Here is a 23,048-nt window from a genome sequence, read left to right as displayed (position 1 = left end):
CAAGAATTGTAGTAAAACTTAACTGCTGGTATGTTTTTTTTTCACAATTAGATTCTCACTGATCCTGCACTGGCTGTGCATGTTTGGCAAAATATGACCAAAAAGCATAAAACCAACTTTTACTGAGCTGTTTTCTGACAGACAACCAGAGTCAGCAAGCTTCCTACACAAAGTTTTTCTGTGTTCTAAGGTGTCGTTTGTTGGTTTCATAAGGTGCATATAAATATACATACATATATTAAAAAAATATATAAAAATATATACATACATGTGTATAAATATATATGTGAATAAATATATATGTGTAAATATAGACATATATATATGTGTATAAAAATATATATAAATATGCATATATCTATATAAGTATAAATATATAAAAATATATAATATATATACACATATATAGGCATAATATATAGAAATATATAAAATATATATAAATATATACATATATCTATATATAATATAGCTAAATATACACATATAACTATATGTATATAAATATATATGTGTTTTTGTGGAGCTGGATTGCATTCTGGTGAAATCACTGCCAAAATCCCTGTGGAGCTTCAAGGAGCAGGATCAGCCCTTTAATGTTTTAACAGTTTTCTGACTTCTCATTGGCTAATGGAGAAGCTACAGTAAGCAGAGTTGCTGGGAAGTTTAGACTAAGCTCTCTCTGCCTTTAATCAGAAAAACCAAAACGTACTTGGAGTCAAGCAAAGCTAAACACTTCAGGAGACTCCCTCAATAATTTGGAAAGAGCATTCATGGAACAGTGGCATTCATAAAAGAAGACACTTTTACTTCTCTTATTTTTTAAATTAATATCATTGATTTTAGAGTGAAATAGCAGAGCACTGGGGGCAAATTTATTCCACTGGGCATGGTGACACTTTTTGCTCTTTATTCCAGCATGGGACTCTGGTGCAGGATAGCTCCAACATCTGCCAGCTCTATCATGATATTGTTCCTTGTGAAGCAGGTAAGCTAATTCAATAATTAATAATCGACAGTATAGAAGTGAATTCCTAGCACGTAGCATTTTAACAAACAAAAAAGCATGTTTCTACCAAAGATCCTTCCGACGTAACAATTTATTGCTAATTAGTCATGAGACATAAAGGCTGCAAAGCTATCGGGTTTTATATTAGAACTCTCTCTGGCTAGGCCATTTATTGCCATTTTATTCTATTAATCCTCACTCATGCCGTGAATAAATTATGTTTACAACCATTTACACAATCCCTTTTCATGCCAGTATTGATCGGTACTGGATTATATTTGTTTTCCAGTTTTCCTACCAGATAAAAATACTTTTATGATCACATTTATTTTCTACTGTTTTTTCTCTGTTCTAAACCCAGCTTTGATTTGTTTCTGGCACTGACTTGTGAGGATTGAATCTCCAGTTTGTGAAATCTGGCTGGTTTTGTTCTGCACCTCACCTCCATACAGAAAGCAAATAAATCTGTATGAGATTTCTGCCTTTATTTCTTCTACAGATCCACTAAACCATTTTATTTTTATTTTTTCCCCTAAATCTTTACAGAATTCTAAACACTTCTTACTTGCTATATAAATTAGAGGGAGTTTAGCTATTTGATGAGAAAATATCTCAGTGTGATTCACTTCACGGAAATTTTCATGTAGGTTTTTAGTAATTCTTATTTATTTATTAATCTCAATCTTGATTTGAATAAATTTCTAAAGTAATTACTGATATTTGGTAAATTTCAATTTAACTGAATAAAATTCACACATCTATTTAGGGTCCATATCTTTGAAGTGTATGGGCATCAGGACATCAAACCGAAATAAAAAAGGTATTTCTACCCACTTAATCTCCATTTTCTTGGGTTTCTAAGAAAGTGGGTGTGCAGCTTTATGTGCTGTAAAGCCCATATCTGTGTTTCTAATATTTTTATAAGAAAAAATTACCAGGAGAGAAATACATACATATATATATATATATATATTTATTTATTTATTTATTTTTATTTATTTATGAAAATATTCCTAATATTTTCGTATAATTCAAATCTAGAGTTTCTCTGCATAGAACTTGTGCTTATAGAACTGAAACAACTCTCAGATTTGTGAGACACCTCAGCCAAAGCATTAGTTCCATCCGTGCTAACAGAAAATCTCCCAAATACTTCTGTGAAATCAAAACTTTGCTAGACTAATCACAGTGAATTAATTTGTCATAGTGGTTCTTGCGACTTGTTTAAAGAAATGTGTGCTGCATTTCTTTATCTTTTGTTTCATAAGAAAGAAACATTTAAAGGAATAACAGCCATAAATCACTATATCTGTATTTTCTAGCAAAAACCTCTATAGATGGGGAAAATATCCATCAGACTAAACCTAGATCAAGGCTGGAAGAATGAATAAATATTTTTCAGCTTTTATTTTTGATTTATGCCCAAATTGAAGGGTTTTTTCTGTCCATAAGAGCATAGCCTGAATAAACAGAAACATTTCATTTCACTGCCAGCTTAGTATAAAAAATTTAAAGGGTGTAATTCTGACTTTACTGTAGTCAGTTATTAAAAACTTAAATTCAAACTGGTCTGCATCCAACTATAATCCATTTCCTAAATGAAAGCTTCAGGCAGCGTTTTCTTCTTCATCCAACAAATGTCTAGAGAGTGGTGTCTTCTTGGTGCAATCTCAGTAAAGGGCCAGACACTTCCAGGGAATTTTGATTAAATTTCCTCATGGGTGAACTTCAGCACAAGCAGGGGCCAGGCTGGCGGGCTGAGGCAGTTCCTTTTTTACCAAAAAAAAACTTCAGACAACCTGAAGTGATGTCCAGGGTGGGGCAAAAGACCATGGACTTTCTGAGCTTCTGTCTTGGCGACTGGAGTTCAATTTTCCCCAGTCAGAAGTCCTGTTTCAAAGCAGTGGCCAAATGGCAACTGTAAATGCAAGTGAAATGTAAAACAGACCAAAGGCAGCATGTTTAATTGGCAATTTCCCGTGACCTCAACCAGGCACTGGCTGGTTGAGATCATGGGAAATTGCCCTGACAGTTTGTATTTCTACCATGGAACTTGCCCTGTATCTAACCCAAAACTTGGAGCATCACAGGACTCTCCTGGGATCTGTAATCACAGCCTGAATTGTGGCACCTGAGGTGTTTGTTGGGCCTGTCAGGACACAGCCCAAGGCCCACAGCCCATCCCTGGCAGTGTCCCAGGCCAGGCTGGCCAGGGCTTGGAGCAGCCTGGGACAGTGGGAGGTGTCCCTGCCATGGCAGGGGGGTGGAACAAGACCTTTCTTGTCTCTGAGGTCCCTTCCAACCCAAACCAGTGTGTAATTCTGTTGTTCTGTGACTCGGCCTTCTGCAACATGACAAAACCAGAAGAAGCCTCCACAAGTGCAGCAGTGATTTCTGTGCTCCTCACAAGGACCCAGACTGGAGACCAGCCTTGTCCTGAGAGTGCCCCTCTTTGAAGAACCATGGACACACAGGTGTCAGGACACAGAGACGAGCCTGCCTCTGACTTTTTGTTGACTCCTTTCCACTTAAACAGACCTAGAACATCCATTAATTCCAGTTCACGAATTGCTGCCATTCAAGTCATCATGGTTTCTTGTTGAATATCTGGTTATTATTTCTTTGAAGACACAAACCTAAGGGGATTTCTTAGTCTTTTAGATCGACCATTAAGGAAACCTGGGGCAGCCACAGCTACTCTGTGAAATTTTTCACTCTGATTAGTAATTCAATTTTTTAATATGTCTTTCTAACTACACTTTAAATTATTTTTTCAGGTCAGCTGACAGCTCTTAACCATTTTTTGTCAGCTGCAGCTCTGATTCTATGTAGACTTGATTTTTTTTCATCGGAAAGTTTTATGGTAGAAAATAAATTTATCTCACGAGTATTTACACCAATAGGGACCAAATATTGGCTATGTGGCCACCAAAACAAATTTATCTCACAAATATTTACACCAATAGTGGCCAGGCATTGGCTATATGACCAAAACAAATTCATCTCACAAATATTTACACCAATGGTGGCCAGGTATTTGCTATATTACCAAAACAAATTTATCTCACAAATATTTAAATCAGTAGTGATTAGGTATTGGCAATATTGCCAAAACAAATTTATCTCACAAATATTTACACCAATAGTGATCAGGTATTGTCTGTGTGACCAAAACAAATTTATATCATAAATATTTACATCAATAGTGATTAGGTATTATCTGTGTGACCAAAACAAATTTATCTCACAAATATTTACACCAATAGTGACCAAGTATTGGCTATGTGACCACCAAGACAAATTTACCTCCCAAGTTTTGACATCAGTAGTGACCAGGCACTGGGTGTGTGCCCGTGCCTGCAGATTTGAGGAAATGGACAATTCCATCGGGAAGTGATGTGGAACTGTCATTTGGGCCGAGCCTGCTCCTCACTCTTGTTGAGTGAACTTCCCCATGACTGTGGGGAATCACTGAATTCCTCACTTCCAGGAACATTCCTCCTCCCCAGGAATTGAACCAAACAAGCTGCCAGTTGGCCACGGCGAGGTTTCCTTTGTGCTCGCTTGGCTGTTTAACGCGTTTGTTTATCACAAACTGGAGTGTTCTCCCTCCAACCAAGCAGTTCTGTCACAAATGCGTCATCTCCAAGTCTCTGCCTCTTCAGCTGGGGTTCACTGACCCATGAGTGCCTGAGGAATCTCCCCTGGCTCCCAGAATTTTGAGGCCTGCATGAGGGAAATGTCAAGATGCTTTTTTATTTTGGAAACATGCATTCCTTTCTCATGGCTGCTGTAAATATTCTCTCCTTATCTTGCAAGCCCATCCACGGAAGAATGATTATCGTTTTTCTACTCCCTCAAGCTTAAAGTGGGTGTCTGGAAATCGGATGAGAGACTAAAAGCAGAGTATTGAGCAGGCAATGTTTTGCACAGTGAAAATATGCATGAAATAGTGACCCTGCCTAAGAGCCAGTTCACCAAAACACTGTTCTTGTTTTGAAAGTAAATAAATATGATTTTCTTCATTAAAATAAAAGCAAACCATAGGTCTAAAGGAACAAAGGTGAAGTTCACAGCCATATATTGTTCTGGTTATATACCTCAGCCCTTGGCACATCAGCGTGTTCAGACAACACCAGGACAACCACAAATGTGTTCAAGGCAGTTTCAAAGAAAGGCTGCAAAAGAAATTGACTTTTCCTGGAGAACTGAAAGGCATCTTTTAGTAAAAAGATTATTTAGAAAACTTAAATACTTTGTTTGCTCTCCAAAATATGCTCCTTAGAATCGGTAATATTTTCAACCAGTAGTGAATTTTTCACTTTTGGTGACTTGCAGTAACAGCAGTCTTTGACTGCTGTGGCCTCTGAAAGCCCTGCTGTCAGGAGACCAGGGGGTTTGTTGCACAGAGGGTGCCTAGGATGGTATTCTTGTCTATGGATAAATAATGATCAAGTCATTATTTATCCATAGATGCAACACTGAGCTGTAAGCAGCATTTCCCATTATCCTTCCTGACCTGCTTTGCTCCCAAAAGGCATTTCTTCACCCAAATCACCAAGTGCTTTTGCATTGAATTCTTCTGGTTTTAGCCATTGGTTTCCTAAACAGCAATTATCAGCTGTGGCCCTCTTAAAGACCTCTGCAGCCAGATAAGGATGTGTCTGTCATTTTATTGTGTAGGAAATCTAGAGGGCAAAGACTCTTCTCACCTATGGAGACAAGAAGAAAGCAAAACAGTGCCCTACTGAGGCAAAAAAAGGGCAACACGGTGTAAATGGGCAAGTAAAACTAAAATTTACAGAAGTGTTTCTTAAAAAAGAAAAAAAAAAAACCCAAAAATGAAAAAGAGGAATAGAAAGATGTCTATGGCACAGTTGCAGCTGCTGGCAAAATAAGTGGTCTGTGAAATGCTGAGCAGGAGAACAGAACGCACCAGAGGAAAGGTGTTAGTAGCTAAATAGCATTGCTTATTCATACTGTTTTAGTCAACTTTTTTTCTTTTTGTTTTTTTTTTTTTTTTTTTTTTTTTTTTTGGCTGTACTACTCTACCAGGTATGCTTGATTGTCTTTAAATATATTCTAAAACCAAAAAGCCCTTTAGACTTTTTTTACCTACCATTCCTCCATTCTCCTTTCCTCTCCTCTCCTCATTTCCATGCTCAGACCAGAATTTCTTGTAATGGAAAGAAACTTGTCATTAAGGACTAAAAGGATCTAACTGATTTTTCTCGTGTACAGTATTTTCACTCCCAGGCCAAAGGTTCTCTGCTGGAAAAAACCACTACTGGATGGAACAAATACAAACAGGAATGCTTGAGAATGCTGCAGGAATCATCTGTAGATGGTGGTAAGGAATTAAGCAATGAAGAAACTGATGAATATGCAAATATTGTTTTGCTGTATGTCTGTTCCTAAGTGTAGAACAATTCACCTGACACAAATATTAGCTTGAAGTCCCTTGTTTGCTTTCCTTTCCCAGTGGTCATAGAATCATATAATCACAGAATCACAGAACACCCTGAGCTGGAAGGAGCCACAAGGATCACCCAGTGCAGTCCCTGTCCCTGCACAGACCCCCCAGCAACCCCTCCTGGGCATCCCTGGCAGCCTCGGGGCCGTGCCCATTCCCTGGGGAGCCTGGGCAGAGCCAGCACCCTCTGGGGGAAGAACCTTTCCCTAAATCCAGCCCAAACCTCCCCTGGCCCAGCTCCAGCCGTTCCATGGGTTCTGGCACTGCCACGGAGCAGAGGTCAGAGCTGTCCCTGTGCTGTCCCTCAGGAGGAATCTGCAGACCCTGGAGAGGTCTGACCTCAGCTTCCTTGTGAATTTAAGCAATAAACTTATCTCATACACAACATTCATCTGCAGTATCTTGTTTCTCTGGAGCAGCTCACAGGTTCCCTGCAACAGTACAGAGTGGTTTCCATGATTGCCCATTGCCTGCACAACTTTTTGTACAACTTTTCTTTGCTTCTCTCCCCAGGAGTACATTGCAATGGGACATTTGACCAATTTGTTTGCTGGCCTTACTCACCCCCAGGAAATGTCTCTGTTCCTTGTCCTTCATATTTGCCATGGCTGGAAAATGGTAATGCCAAAGTGGTAATGCCAAAGTGGTAACTTCTCGTGGAGTCTCTCCTCTTTCTACCACTTCTGAACTGAGGCACAAAATCATTTTCGATGTTTATTTGCTCATTGTCAGCTGTAGAGCAGCATTTGCAAGGTCATGGAACCATGTGTAGTGGTTTTGGGTTGTCAGTTTGAGATTTTTTTGGTTAATGTGCAAATTAGTGGGGTGGGTTTCATGCTGGTCAATTATTAGTGCACTTACTAGAATGTAATACTTATTACATTAATACATATTACTTATATATAATTACATTCTACTAGAATGTAATACTTATCGGTTTTTTGATGTGAGGTTGGAATAGGAGAAAGGTAAAGTAGATTTAAAACTTTAAAAGGGTATAGAGAAAAAATTATAAGTAGTAGCTAAAAGAAAGAGTAATAAGAATTAGAATAAAATTTTTAAGATACTTTTATTTTTTTTACAATTTTTTAAAATGATAATTTAAAGAAATTTTTTAGTGATAATGTAAAGAAAAAAACCCTAAAACCACTACAACATACTGCCAGGGCTTTATTCATAGTAACAGGTTCAGGGTTCAGCTTCTGAGTCCTTTCATGGGAGACTACTACCAGCTGCTTAATAATAATAATAATAATAATAATAATAATAATGATAAATTATCAATATATAACAATATAATATATAATGTATAATTATGATATATTTAGTTTAATTATTATACCTAATATACAATATATAATAGCTATTATATATTATATATAATATATTAAATATATGGTGTATATTTTTAATATATTATATATTTAAATAAATTATATAATAATATGTTTACTATAAATAATAATAGCCTTTTTTATACTTATAAGCATTAAGACACCAAGTTTCTATCTAATCTCCCAAATAGCTTCTGCCAACCATTTAGGACAAACCCAGCTCTTCCCAATAAACAAAAGCATCTTGCCTCCATGGAATGGAGACTCTTTTTTTTCTGTCTGAATTTCTACCAAAGGAAGATTTCTGATCACATTTTATGGATGGTTTAAGGTTTTTTCCCAGTGTCTGGTATTCATACTGATGGAGCTCCTGCTCCATCACAACAAACTGTGCTCCCAAAGCAATTCTCTGAGCTCTGAGCTGAGCAAAACAAGATATTCTGGTTGTTGCTATCAGCCTTAAACACTTTCAACTCAAAGAGGATTGAAAAAGCTCAGGTCTGACTAGAAATAAACGGGTGGCAGCTGTTAAGGACAACATCAGACAAACATCATCCAGGGTCCCCACACCATTCCTCTGATGCTGTGGGCAAATTCCTAATTAGTACAAACTGGGACAATGCAGTGGAAACCGAGAAAACTTCATCAGTTCACCCCACCTGCTGAAGGTGGACAGAAATGAAATATCAGCCTGCAACACCAGTGTTACAAAGATCATTCCCTAATCAAATCCTTGTGCAGTTTGGACTGCACAACCTGCTCAATGAATTACCCATTCACGAGCTTAACGAGGAAAAATGAATGAAGGGGGATGTAAGCTTCTCTTTTGGATGCACTGTGTGGTTTTCTTGTAAGAAACAGGTACATTCTGGGAATTTATTTCTGCTGGATTACATTCCTTCTTTGTCCTATGTGACTATAAAAAATGTATTGACAAAGATAAAAGAAAAGTGGGTTTTATTCTTGTTTTTGAGTATGGGTGGTATAGAGGCTATTGTGGAGGTAGAAGTCTTTCAAACGTGTATGAAAAATGATATCTCTACTTTGACCTTTCAAGCTAAAACTCTGTTTACTTTCAGGAAGTGTAGGACATGTATACAGAGTCTGCTTGGATGAAGGGATTTGGCAAACAAAGGAAAATTCCACAGACATTTGGCGGGATAGTTCAGAATGTTCTGAGAAAAATCATTTCCAAAAAAATGTAAGTATGTTTTATATTATGGTTGAAAACTTTAATCTTCTTAATCTTTTCTTGAGTAACTGACAAAACATTTCCATTTAATACCTGCAAAGAATCTTCAGATTTCATTTAAATTGCCAAAGAGAAAGCTGTTATTTTATTTATAAGAAGCAGAAAAGAAAATATTGACGGGATTCCTGCTTTACATGGCATAAGTTATTGTCTGTTCAGAGTCCAGTGTTCACATGTGCTGATTTTCTCCTAATAAAATAGAAAAACACTGCAACTTGTCAAGCAAGTAAGCATCCCAGCATCTCCCCAAATCACATTGGTCTGTGAAAGTCAGACAACTTCCCTTCTGAGCCTTTCAGCGTTTAATGAGCCTTTCAGCATTTAATGAGCTGTTAATTGGTTATTTCAAAGTCAGCTGGTCAGAGACTGGAGGATTCACCCTTATCTAATGCCATCCTTCCTGTATTTCTCATACTGCATCAGGCCAGGGGCTGGACTTTATCAGCCAAACTTCTTTTGCCATGGAATTCAGAATTAGGTCTCTTAGGTAAGCACTATCACCAGTATATTTTATTTTTTAATACTGACAGAGTATTATCTTTGTCAAGTAACACTGCTTTACTGATTGGTTTTGAAACATTATTAGTTTAGTATCTCTGTGTATTACTACGTTTTTAACTTATATGGTAAATACATGAATTTCCAAACTTTCAGTTTATTTATGCAAATGTAATAAATATTCATAAGTGCTGAGTGTTTTCCAAGGTTTGTTGACCATTCTGGATAGCATATTTGATTCTGCAAGACATATTATTTCATCTTGTGTGACAGCAGACAATTTCTTTGAAAGCTTTGACCAGCTTTCCTACCAACACTAAATGTGGGCTTGTTCTGTTTTATTTCATTGAATAAATTCTATTCAATTTTATTTGTTTTATTTAATTGAATAATATGCTCAATTTGTTTGTTTTATTTAACTGAAGCCCCCCAAGCTGTTGGAAATAACCCAGAGCCAGCATCTTCACGCATCAAGAGGAATCAGCTTGGTTTCATGTGCTTTGGTGTTGCAAAATTGAAATAGCCAAGATGATACCTTGAGATTTTTGCAAGGTTTTTACCTGCTGGAATGTTTCCATGGAGCAGAGTGACCAACAGCTGGGAATTTCCTGCACCCACACTGCTTTCCCTGGGCACTTCCACCCCCTTCAAGAGAGGCATGGCTCACTAGCATGAAATTATTAGAGAAAACTGCTGGCAGGAAGACACTGCCACAGTCCCTGGTGCTGAGTAGTAGAACAAGAAAAACAGCAAAATCAGTGAGGAAAAGACACAGGTTCTAAGAAATATATAAAGAAATATACACATATCCTGTATCTCATTGCCTCTTCAGAGATGCTTTTCCTGGGCTAGAAGTTTGAAGAGTTGGGAGGCAGACATAAGCAGCTAAAATGGAAAAAAAAAAAAAAAACTTAGGAAAAATAAATGTTAAATTAAGGAACATTCACTTAAATTAAGGAACCACTTCAACTATCCTGGTGGGTACCTTTCAACTCAGGCTGTCCCTTGATAATCTATGCAAGTGTGAGTAGTTCTCTTCCTCCTCTGAGGTCTTATTTGTCATTCAAAGACATTCAGGACAGCTCTAATTTCTTAATTATATTTTTTCCTTTGAACTCAAGACAGAAGTCAGCCTGTTTCAATAGCTCTAGACAGAGCTGGCTCCCAGAATTGTGCAGACACAGCTGGCTGGTGGCTGTGTGTCCAGGCCACACACACACGCTTGGTGTGCAGGTTCAGTGAGTTATCTCTGCAGCTGCTCACCCACCAGGATCCTCTTGGTGCACAAGAATCATGGCTGCATGATTTGTGATTTGGGCTACAAATGGTGATTGTGCAGGAGAAATCTGGGAATAGTCTGGGAGTGCCTTTGGATTTTAAAGGAACTCAGGGTGCAAGCATCTGTGTCACACACGGATTTCAAAAGGCAGTGCAGAGAGCAGGGAGCAGAATCCTGCCCTAGCTCCATGAAAGTGATCCCCAAAGTTTCTGAGCTGTGTTTCTGCTCTGTCCCCCTGCCTACATAACACATTTTTCTTCTTTTTTCCCAGGAAGAAGAACATAAACTACTCACCACATTACAGCTGTTGTACACGATAGGATATTACTTTTCTCTCATCTCACTGGTACTAGCTCTGCTTATACTTTCTTTACTCAGGTTAGTAAAAATGTACATGCATTTTAAACATACAGAGACATTCCACATTAGCAAAAATAGAAATTGTTTTCTCTTTCTTTCCTTTGTGTTGCTCGATGAAAAAATCCTGAGAGAAAGAAGGATGTTCCTGCAACAGATGAGGTGTTAGGTAGAAATTCTTTACTGTGAGGCCCTGGCACACATCATCCAGAGAAACTGCCCCATTCCTGGAAGGTTTTAAGGCCTTGGAGCAACCTGATCTAGTGGAAGGTGTCCTTGCCCATGGCAGGGAGGATAGAATGAGATGGGTCTGAAAATCCTTTCCAATCCAAACCATTCTGTTGATCCCATGCAGATAACTTGTGTGTTTCCAAGGAGCAATACAAATGCAATTTCTAAGCAGAACGCATTGATGGCAACAATATGAATAAAACAGTTGTTTTGCTGGGCTTTTGTTGGCTTTTAAAAAAATTATTTCTGTAAATTAGATATATTCTGGAGGGTTCATACATTATTTTGTCTCCCACAGAAAACTTCACTGCACAAGAAACTACATCCATATGAATTTATTTGCTTCCTTTATCTTGCGTGCTGCAGCAGTTCTGATAAAAGACTCTGTATACTACAACATTTATTCAAAAAGACCAAATGATGAAAGTGGATGGATATTATACCTCAGTCCAGAGGTACTGTGTGAATTCACAGCTAATAATAAATGTGTGCTTCTAGTGCTCATAACAGTTACAGCTTTGGAAGTTTGCCCTACGGCATCAAGTGTTTGAGGTGTTTGTGAGCTGAGCTTTGGATGCTGGAATTTTGTTTATAAAAGTTGGGGTAAACAAGATGAAATCCTGATTGTAAGAGATTTCTTTTAAATGAGCTGGAAGAAGCAATTAATTGATTGTAATATTTAGAAACAGCCACTTAAGCAAAGCATCTCACACCTTGCAGCCTTGAGAAAGAAATCTCTGTGTTTATTTGGCACAGATTATCTATCTATATCATCATCTATATCTCTGTCATCATCTCTGTCATCATCTCTGTCATCATCTCTGTCATCATCTCATCTCTATTACATATATATCTATATATTATAATATATATTATCTATCCACTATATATACAATATAATTATATAAAAGATATAATATATTATATATTTCTAATAATTCTATAATAGTGATATATTGTATATACATTATATAGTTTTATATATTAAATATATATTTATAAATAATATATTATACACATATTGTATATGATTATAGATAATATATAACATTATATAATAATATAATATATATAATATAATATATATTATATATTATATATTTTATATAAATAATATATTATTTATTAATCTAGATATTTAATATATAAAACTATATAATGTATATATATATATGTATATTGTTGTAGGAATAGAGCTTGTCCATATCAGAAAGGAAAATTATCTGCAAGATAATTAAAGATAACTATTATTTTAACAGCTCATCAGTGAAAACCTTCACATGCAGATCATGGCATCGATATTTACTCCTGGTCTCTCATTCCTACAGATTGTAATCATTTGCAGGACTGCCCAGTTTTTCATGCATTACTTTGTTGGGGCAAATTACTTCTGGCTATTAGTGGAAGGAATTTATCTGCACACGTTGTTGATAACTGTGGTGCTCTCTGAAAGAAGACTGCTACAGTCATACATTGTGATAGGATGGGGTAAGTCCAGAGCTGTTTCCAGCACTGATTATCTGGTGCTTTGCTGAGTCAGTGGAGGATATTTTGTGGAGGGAAAAAAAAATCTACTTCTACAAGCTTGGCTGGAATAGATTCTTCTTTTCTTTTCAGTTGTTCCAATTCTGTTTGTGGGCCCATGGGGAATAAGCAGATCCAGACTGGAGAACACTGGGTAGGTTATTAAATAAAATCTTCTTTGGAATCCTGACCTTGTTTGCTTGGCTGAAAGCCCTTGGCAATTCTTGACCCAAGAACTGACCATCAAATTATCAGATTATACAGCACCTATGGATACTTGTTACATTTTCAAGGTTCCCTTTAGTACTTTTACATTTAAAATAAAACTTCTGGGAATTCTCAGAATAACTTATGCATTTAGCAAGGAGTAGAATGAACTTTCACTGTTCCTGAAATGTTCATCCATCTACATGAAGCAATTGCATATTTTGCCTCAGTCCAGAGGAACTGTGTTAATTCATAGCTAATAATAAATGTGTGCTTCTAGTGCTCATAACAGTTACAGTTTTTGGAAGTTTGCCCTACAGCATCAGCTGTTGAGGTATTTTTAAGCTGAGCTTTGGATGCTGGAATTTTGTTGATATAAGTTGGGGTAATTAAGATGAAGTCCTGATTGTAAGAGATTTCTTTTAAATGAACAGGAAGAACAAATTAATTGATTGTAATATTTAGCAACAGCCACTTAAGCAAAACAACTCACACTTTGTAGCCTGACTAACCTGTCAGTAAGAAGAGGAGACCAGTCCTTTCCTTGGAGACCACCTACACTTCGAGTTTATTTCATATTCACTGCCACTTTTTAGAGAAAAAAAGGAAATTGTAATGGAGGCTCATGACAAAACCTGATAGTGACTGAGAGTTGATATTTGTGAGGGCATCAGGGACAGTGACATGCACCAGCAAGCACCAGCTTTTGGTCTTCAGTGATGCTCTTGGTGACATCACATAAACTTTGTGCTTTATGTATGGAATCTTTTGTTCTTCTCTTATTTTTCATGGTTTCCAGAGAATTTTATTTGCAACTCCAACATGGATAATAAGCAACATCCAAACCATAATTATGGTCTTACAGAGTCAGATGTCGGATAAATTCTAAATGACAAGCCAGGATCCTACAGATCCTCAGGCTAATTAGCAAGAAAAAATAGGACAAATTAGAAGGTTAAAGCAGGAGAAAAAGAGACATCTTCAAGGAAACTGTATGCATATTTTTTAGCAGATCAAGAAGCATGGTCACAATTCCCAGTTGATTCATTTCCAGTCTCCAGATGCAGATAGATAATTTAAGTAGGATTAATTCCATTAGGGGGGTTTGGTGTGATGTTTTGTGGATTTGAAGACTGAGTTTACCAGATAGTTCTGAAGTTTATGGTCCAGGAAACCCTGTATCAACATTCATGTGGATAGATCTTCAGAGCTGTTGGTGAAACTCTTCCTAGCTTTATTCAATTTCTTTTGGGGGCCGCCTGAAAAAGTTGAACTTCACCAAGTTCCTTTTGAAATAAATAGATAAGTTATGTGAGCATTCTAACATTTTTTCCCCCTATGAAAATAACTATACTTTATTCTCCAGGTGCTGGGGAACAAATGAACACATGGGGATCTGGTGGATCATCCGAGGACCAATGTTGTTTTCCATTGCAGTAAGAATTAAATAACCTGTATTATTTTTCCCTCCTTGGTCTTTGTAATTAGTGCCATTTTTGTCCTTCAGAAGTTTGAAACAAATAAGATACAGTTTCCTACCACAGAAATATCAAGGGAGACACAAAGCGACAGAAGGGATAAATTTTTGTTCAAAAAAAGAGGAAGCAGGGTTCTGTGTTTAAAAAAAAATGAAATGTGATTTTGTAGTGGAAGATCATGCATCAAATATATGTCAGGCTGAATAAGGCAATGCTAAGTTACTCAATTTTGCATATTTATTATGTGACAATAACCTGCTTGTATTCCAACCTCATCCCAGCTGCATTCCAGTTATTTGGTGGCAAGTTTTGCAAGTGTTTAATATCAATTACACATTTATTTAGTAGCTAACTGGTGTGTGTAACAACATTTGCTGTAAGTAAACCATATGTGTTTTCCTTCGAGGTTAACTTTGGCATCTTCTTAAAAATTCTCAGAATGCTGATTTCCAAACTAAAAGCTCAACAAATGACCTTCCATGACTACAAATACAGGTTTGTAACAGATGACACGGAAGTCCTGATAGCTTTTTTCTTGAGTTAAGTCTTTTGAGCTCTTAGAGAATTTATCACACTTGAGATAGCTCAGCTACTTCAAATGGTATAAAATTAGTAGGATGTTTTTTTGAGGTAGTGTTGGAAACAGAAAAAGTTTAATAAAAGGCAAAATAACAAAGCTATTTTAGAGAAAAACTGAGCTCGAGGTTTTTGTTGAAACACCCAACAAAAGGGATGATTTCTTTTGTTCTCTTCTTTTTCTAGAGAATTATTTAGGTGGGATTTCTTTGGCCTCTGTCTAATTGGGCAGCTCTAGGTCTGAGGTGAAGTTTTAAAGGTCTTATGAGGTGTCTTTTTACAAAATTGAGGCGAGAAACTTTTGGGCTTCTTGTTTTTTTAAGTAGGCAAAGAATAATTTGGTCACTTTGTTAACAGAGGGTACATTCCTACAAAGTCCTGGCCCCTATATAAACATTTTGTCACATCAAAAACTTGTCAGTTTCCCCTAAAGACGTGCCCACCAGCACCAGGTGTAATATATATTCAGAACATGGGGAATAGCTATATTCTGAATAGATATTCAGAACAGGAAAGCAGGCTCCACAGACATTTCCATATCTGGGAGGCAAAGGCAGCTCAGCAGCTGTGTGCTGAGATTTGGGGGCATTTTCACAAAGGCTTTCGGTGCACTGAGATCTCTGCTCTCAGGTGTCTCCTCTCACACCTGTGGCCTCTGCTGCTGTGACACATCTTTCCCTTTGTCACCAAAACTCAGAAGAAAAGGAAAAACCCACTAGCTCTATGTTTGTGGCCTGACAGAGAGTCAGAATTACTTTATTCTGGCCAGGATGTGCCATGGAAAATATTTCATTTACACAAGCCTTTTAACTAGACTTTTCACAGGTTTATGCATACATTATTCTCAAAATCACAAAACTGCTACTGCCATTCCAAAGTCAGAATATTGAGGTCATGTTTTTGGAATAATTTCTTTGTCTCTGAGTTTTTGATTTTTGTCACCAAGGACGTTTAAAAAAATACAATTATACAACATTTTCTTTTTAAGATTGGCAAGATCTACACTTGTGCTGATTCCATTGTTGGGGATCCACGAATTTGTGTTTACCTTCATCACTGATGAACAGGTGGAAGGACTTTCAAGACATATAAGACTTTTCATTCAGCTGACAATGAGCTCATTTCATGTAAGTACTGTTTTGCAAATACTGTTTTTAGGGTTCATGGATCCATGTGCATTTACTGCTCGCCACAGTTATAGTGAATTCTGATTTAATATTATATCCCAACCTACAGTGTCTCTAAATACACTGTTGCAGTAACAAGATAAAACACTTATAAATAAATATGATATTCCCAAACACCAAAAAAAGGAGTCTGACATTTTCAGAAAAAAGGTGTCCTCTGGTAATAGGAAACAGCTCATCACAGACCCCTGCAAACAGGATTCAAATGTGTCATTTCAAACACTCCCAGCCAGAATCATAACCATGAGAATGTCTGCCTCATCTGAGGTTTGGGCTCCATTTTCCTAGAGGATGTTTGTTCACCTTACCTGCAGAGTGACCCTCCCAGGTGCACGCTCACAAAAGTGCTGTACACCTGCATCAAGTTTTAGTTAGCTGTAGGAGAAGATTTGTCAGAGCCCTCAGATGATGGAACAGAAAAACAGATCAGCATCCGCAGGTGGAAAAGAAGCTTCTCACCCACACAGGCAGGAGTGCTTCACAGATGTTCAGGCACTTGGCTCCTCTTCAGTCGCCCTGCCTTAGTTTGCTGTGAGGAGGAGGAAGCTGAGGTGAGGAAGGGAGTGTGGCTGTGGATGTGGTGAAGGAGCCACACTCCAATCAAACAGCCAGTTCCACGTAGCCCAGATCCCAGGGAGAGCTGTTCCTGGAGCTCAGGGGTGCTCCTCAGGTGGCCACTCTTGCACAGGCTGTGCCCCCCTGTAAGGACCTGCTCTCCAGTTTGCCAAGCCAGAGCACTGGACACTGGCACAAAACATTGCTGTCTGCCTGTCCTGAGCGCTGCAGCCCTGCTGAGTAATTCATTTCTGAGAGTACTAATGAACCTGCCAAGCAAAGTTGTCCTTTCCCCACATCTTCCTGCCTTGATCCTCCTGGGGCACCAGGACAGCAATTTCCAGATCTTTATTTGCTGCAAAGCCCAGTGATCCCTCTGGCTCCAGCTGGCTGCTCCTCAGTAATTCACTGCTCTGGCACTGCTGCCCTCTCCTGCAGCCCCAGGCCATCTGAGCATCGCTGCACTTTTCCCACAATTTATGAGAATCCTGGTTTTTACCTTTGCATATATGCACCTGTGCTCTGGTGTATCTATGCATCAGTGTTTTGGCACTGTTATTGAGGCTACACTTTAAAATTTCCACCACAGCTTGAGGGGAAAAATGTCCTGAGTGACAGCAGAGAATTCCTGGAGAGCCACAGCCCCAGAGAGCCTGCTGACATGGTGTTCACAAAATCCCAGAGTTATTTGGGTTGGAAGGGACCTTCATGTTGGAGTATAAGATCCTTGGATAGAAATATCCTTACTTGGAGAGGCTGCAGTGCCTAGATGTTATTTTAAAAGTGCAGAATCATTTTAAGTGAAGTTTTTATTTACTGGCTTGTACAAAGAAATCTGATATATAAACCAGCTTACTCATCCTTGCTAAAGAGCACAAACTTCATTCCTTTTTAGAGAAACATGGATGAGCTTGGCAGCATGTCATGCTTTAGAAGCAAAGCTCCATTAAAAAATACCCAGAGATCTTAGCCAATGTTTATTGCAGATTCTCTTTTTTAGCTGCAGCATTATTTATGAAGGGATTAGCCAAAAAGCACATAAACTGTACCCAATTACATTTGTTTAGTCTGTAAATCTTCTCAGTAGTTTAAAAAGGCAGTTAAACTGTTTTGTTAAAGAAAAAACAATTATCCCTGGGATCTCAGCTGAAGGTTTAACTCAAACATTTTCAAGGAGCACAAAATTAAATTCTAAATAGGAGTTCTGTTGTAGGTAGGATGCTGCTTTGCTTTAGGAAATGGAGCAATCTAAACATCTTGGCTCCCTTGTGCATGGAAATTGTTACCCTGGAAAAAACACTGCTTTCTGGTGGAGAGGACCCAGTTATTTGATGAGCAATTTATCACATTGCAATTGTCATTAGAACTGAAGAACAACTTTGAGGCTTAGGTGTGCATCTCACCTTTCCTACTGGTGTCTCTGCTAATGAACATTTCTTCTGAATTTCTGATTCTCCGTTTTCACTCACACTGGGATAATTCTGAAAATGTGTGTTTGAGAAGTCACAACACACTGGAAAGCTTTCTAAGTGTGAAACTCAATTTACTGGGAGAAAAATGAGTAAGCATGAAAGAAACCAGGATATGAAGTGAACACCAAATATAAATAATCAGCAAAGTTTTCCACCTTCGGGTGGGATTTTTCCAGTGTTTGTCACTGCCTGCTCTGACCCTGCAGCAGCAGTGAGGGAGATCCCCAGAGGTATTTCTGAGCTGAAATCAGCCCAGGGAGGCTCACAGGCAGCTCCTGATCTGTTGAGCCTCTGCCTTCCTCACAGTGCCTATCACCAGGCTTAGCAGGCTCAGGAGTGGAATTTAAATCCTCTTTCTGCTTGTGGTGCCTGTGAGGCCAAATTTGGAGTTCATACCCTTAACAACAGCCCCCCAAACCATCCAGCAGAGTCAGGAACTTTGTACCCCCCCAAAAAAGAGAATTGCCTCCATGAGCAGGAGAAGTGCTGCATGAAAAGTTGCTTTTTATGCTAGTAAATATGTATTTAAATATTTAAAATATTAGATGAGACTACATTATATATTTATGTGATATATATATCACATAAATATCACCTATTAATATCACCTATTATTAACTCTATAATCATCTATTATCATTAATATCACCTATTAACTAATATCACCTATTATTAACACCTATTATTATCACCTATTAATATCTCCTACTATTAACTCTAATTAACTACATCCTCCTGCCATAACCCAGGTGAAGCATGAAAAATGATAGAAATAAAATACATGGAGAAAGCAATTCTGTTTGCTATTTCTCCTGTCCCCATTTCCACTGCACATATGCTTAAGGAATTAATGACTCTAAATAATTCAGGACTGCTAGAAAATTAACAGCAGGCTCAGAATGCTATTGGTTAATTCTGGGTATAATGAAAAATGCTGAAGCTTCTGTGCATGTGGATTTCTTTTAAAACTTTTGTCTGAGCAAAGCAGAAACATTTCTGTAAAAATATGAGTGTGGGAACAATCAAATGCTGCCAACTGAATTGCACCTTTGTAGCTGTGATATAAATATTGCCTTGGGACTCAGAGTATTTATTCTCTTAATCAGAACTTGTGTCACAGATGCCTTGAGACACACCAAAAAAGGGCATTTCCTGAAGCAGTGGGAATAAATCTGCATGTCTGTGGGGCTGAGATGCAGCCTGTAAGCTGCTTTAGCCTGAGATCAAACCCAGACAGAGAGAAGCAAATGGAAATAATAATTTTGGGGTTGGTTTAAAACAAGTTGCATCTGTCAGATTTTTAAAGGTGTTTATATGAATCAATTTCAAAGGAGAAAAAGCAAATGGCCATAACACTAATATAACTGAACTTTGAACTAACACTAATCATTTAATGTAGAAATAATTTGTAAAAAGAGCTCAAATGAGCTCTCAGTAGAATCATTCACAAACCCAAACAAGCACATAGATAATATGAGAAACCAATCTGCATTTTCTTTTTATTTTACCACATGTGGAAATAGCAGCAGTCACGGTATAACACAATAGTTTGGAAACCATTTTATCTTCATTTTGCCACCATTATGTGGTAGCAAAATGAAGATAAAACTGGGTTTTATAATGTGTTCTTCAGCATCTGCACAAAATGTGCCCTGCACTTGCCAAGGAATTGCACAAAAACAAGTGACTGGGTACTTCATTAATTAATAAATGCAGGCAACTACTTTCCTTTTTGAACATTAAGGAGCACTGTTTATATTTATGGTTTTAACACTAATGTCACCTGTAAATTAGAGCTTCAGGTATTTCCTGCACGCTGACTTTCTCCTCTCACTCCCTTTCTCTTACAGGGTTTTTTGGTAGCAGTTCTCTATTGCTTTGCTAACGGAGAGGTAAGACACAATGCTGGGAGAGAAGTTCTTAGTTCATTAGTAAAGTGTATTAATGACACCAAGAAGGATGAACAGTTCATTAGTAAAGTGTATTAATGACACCAAGAAGGATGAACACACTGGCCAGATAAATGCTTTAAAGTAACAAACCAGCTACACCAGCACAACGCTTGGGTAAAGCCGCGTGGTCCTCCTTTCCACAGCCCCTGGGCTTTCCTCCTCCTCCTCCTCCTCCTCCTCCTCCTCCTCCTCGCTGCAGCAGACTGTGAACACGGGAGTCCCTTGAGCTCTCACACACCTCACATCTGCTGAGGAAAAGCTTTCCTAAGTGAGGGTGAAGAGGCTGGACTCTTCAGATTGATTTAGCAAACAAATCTGCTTCCACCCTACAAGCACCAGGTGCAAGGTGAACCCCAAAGGGGCAGGAAGCTCAGCACTTCGCAGTTCCTCTCACTTTACACCTGGTTTTGTGTCAGTGAACCCCAGGGTTAGCAATGACTGTGTTCTCCTCCCCTCAGGTGAAAGCAGAGCTGCAGAAGCAGTGGTCCCGTTTCCTGCTGGCAGATCCCTTCGGCTGCAAGCTCTGCTTTCTAGGGGAAAACATCAAATACCTCAGGAAGTGCTCACAGAAACGCAAAAAACAGCACCTCAGCGGCAGGCACCACTGCTGCCTGGAGGTGAGCAAGCCCTGGGACCTGCAGCTGCAGAAGGTGCTGGGGAGGCAGAGGACAGAGGCCAAGGCAGGCCCTCCACAGATGAGCATGTCCGACAGCAGCGAGGGAGAGGTCACCACCGGAGAGACCACCGAGGAGGTCTTCGAGGAAAGCGAGATTTAGGAAGCTGTCCCCTGGGACAGCACCTGCCAACAGCAGTGCTCAGAGAAAAGGAGTGTTCATCTCTCAGCTGCAGGCTGTTCAGGGCTCGGGGACGTGCAGTGCAAGGACAAAGCAGTTGATATCCCAGGTGTTCCAGCTTTCTTGGTCTAGGAAAAATGTTATTTATCTGGATGTTGCTAAGCTGTGTGGCTGGGGAGAAGAGGTCTCCTGGATGGAGCATTTTTGCTTTTGTGGAGTGCACAAGGAAGCAGGATGAACTCTGGAAATAAGTGGGCTCTGGAGACACGTTTTGTCAGCTTCATCCACATGTGACTGGCTTTGAGTCACATCACGAGCAGTCAGGTTTTCTTTTTCATAGGAGTGGTTCATAAACAGAGGGCTGTGTGTGGAGGATTCCTTCACAGACTGAAATCATACCCCATCTCAAGAAAACCACCCCAATTTTAGAACAAACCAGACCAAACATCTATATATAGAGAGATATAAAACCCAAAAACAAACTTGGGAAGAACCAAGCTTTTGCTTGCATTTTTGAGCATCTTCACTTAAAAGTTTAGTGCTGGAAATGTCATTATGAGATGAAAACCCAAAATACTTCCATGGAATGAGCCCAAATGAAATGTTCTGATACAATTTTTGTTACCTTAGTTCTTCTTTTTTTTTGACACAAGCCACTGTGACTTCTGGTTTGCCCTACACATGTCCTTAATGACAAAACAGTGGTAAGTGCTGCCTCCACCTTCCTCCCAGGGGACCCAAAACGGATTAAGACATGGGATTGTGACAGCACCAAAAAAATATTGTGAAATCCTTCTTCCTCCATTTAACAAGAGCCATGGTGAAGTTTCATTTCTCACATCCAAACTCAACCAGAGACCTATGAAATGCAATTGAGTTTGTTAAAATTCTATGATCCCACTTATGTAACTTACCAATGCTTTTATGATTTTTTTATCAGGCTACAGAGGTTTAGCCATGCAACCTGTGGCATTTATAGTCTTTTATTGCAAAGAATAGATCAAGTCATTGACTAGCACTAGTTCAAGAACGTATTTCTGGCACTTTAAGAAGGTATTTCTTTTACAATTCTATCTGTGTTAACCTATTTAATCAATACCAAGTTGTATATTTCAGTGATATATTAATAAACTGTAAATGTTTGATCCATTTTAAAATAATTAATCTGCAGTTTTTAAAGGTTTTTTTTAACTAGAATATGAATTCTGATTATATAGAATTTTACTGCAATGGATTTCTTCAGCAGCCACTGGAAACACCAGACACCACACATGCACACTTTGTGTCTTCCTCAATTCAAAACAGACTGATTCTTCCAGAGCCATTGCTTAAGACATTAAAGACATTGAAGTGATTCAGAATGCGTTTTACTTAGGTGTTAAAAACATTGGAATTTTAAGATTTTATGGCATCTCAGTGAAAGAGTTAACTTTTTTAATTGCATTTTAAAGATTTTCATGTGGTCAAGAAGCCAGTTTTCTGTGTTTTGAACAGCAGTCCCTCTAGCCGCATTTTCTCCTCTCTATTATGTGTTTGGGCTTTTTGCCTCTTTCAGTTTATAAAACTCAACTCTTGTTATATAAGCAGGCCCTGTTGGCCTGAGGTCTGATCCAGACAAAAACAACCATCACATGGATTCCTTCAGAAAGCGCCTTTCTAAGTAGATAACAGCAAGAATACAGCATTATTTATTTTACAGAATTATTACGAGCTCCTAATTTCTAAATATTTCTAGAAGACAGCAGCGAACTTCACAATTCACAGATCTTAGTCAGAGCCAGGAATAGCTGACTGTCCTGCTGGGAACTCGAAGGTCAGGAATCCTCCTGGGATTTTCTTTCCACCCTCTGTGGAGCCCCTGGAGGGACAC

General features: G+C 38.4%; 1 protein-coding gene across 1 annotated transcript; it reads left to right on the top strand.

Moving 5' to 3' along the window:
* Positions 1–846: 846 nt before the first annotated feature.
* On the top strand, positions 847–21,420 carry GLP2R (glucagon like peptide 2 receptor). Its single transcript, XM_068209322.1, has 13 exons — positions 847–988; positions 6,251–6,359; positions 6,996–7,100; positions 8,896–9,017; positions 11,117–11,223; positions 11,732–11,888; positions 12,762–12,921; positions 13,051–13,111; positions 14,531–14,600; positions 15,049–15,137; positions 16,207–16,345; positions 20,283–20,324; positions 20,843–21,420. The coding sequence occupies exons 1-13, from the start codon at positions 890–892 to the stop codon at positions 21,158–21,160; spliced, it is 1,578 nt and encodes a 525-aa protein (XP_068065423.1). The 5' UTR covers positions 847–889; the 3' UTR covers positions 21,161–21,420.
* The last annotated feature ends 1,628 nt before the right edge of the window (positions 21,421–23,048 follow it).

The sequence above is a fragment of the Anomalospiza imberbis genome, chromosome 19 (assembly GCF_031753505.1).
Source record: "Anomalospiza imberbis isolate Cuckoo-Finch-1a 21T00152 chromosome 19, ASM3175350v1, whole genome shotgun sequence".
NCBI lineage: Eukaryota > Metazoa > Chordata > Aves > Passeriformes > Viduidae > Anomalospiza > Anomalospiza imberbis.
This window is presented reverse-complemented; position numbering and strand designations above follow the sequence as displayed.

Bases quoted from the DNA above. Each gene is read 5' to 3' on its own strand.
- GLP2R (XM_068209322.1), top strand. From the start codon at position 890: ATGGTGACACTTTTTGCTCTTTATTCCAGCATGGGACTCTGGTGCAGG. The intron at 13,112-14,530 runs GTAGGTTATTAA...TTTATTCTCCAG, and splicing joins TCCAGACTGGAGAACACTGG to GTGCTGGGGAACAAATGAAC. The intron at 15,138-16,206 runs GTTTGTAACAGA...TTTCTTTTTAAG, and splicing joins TTCCATGACTACAAATACAG to ATTGGCAAGATCTACACTTG.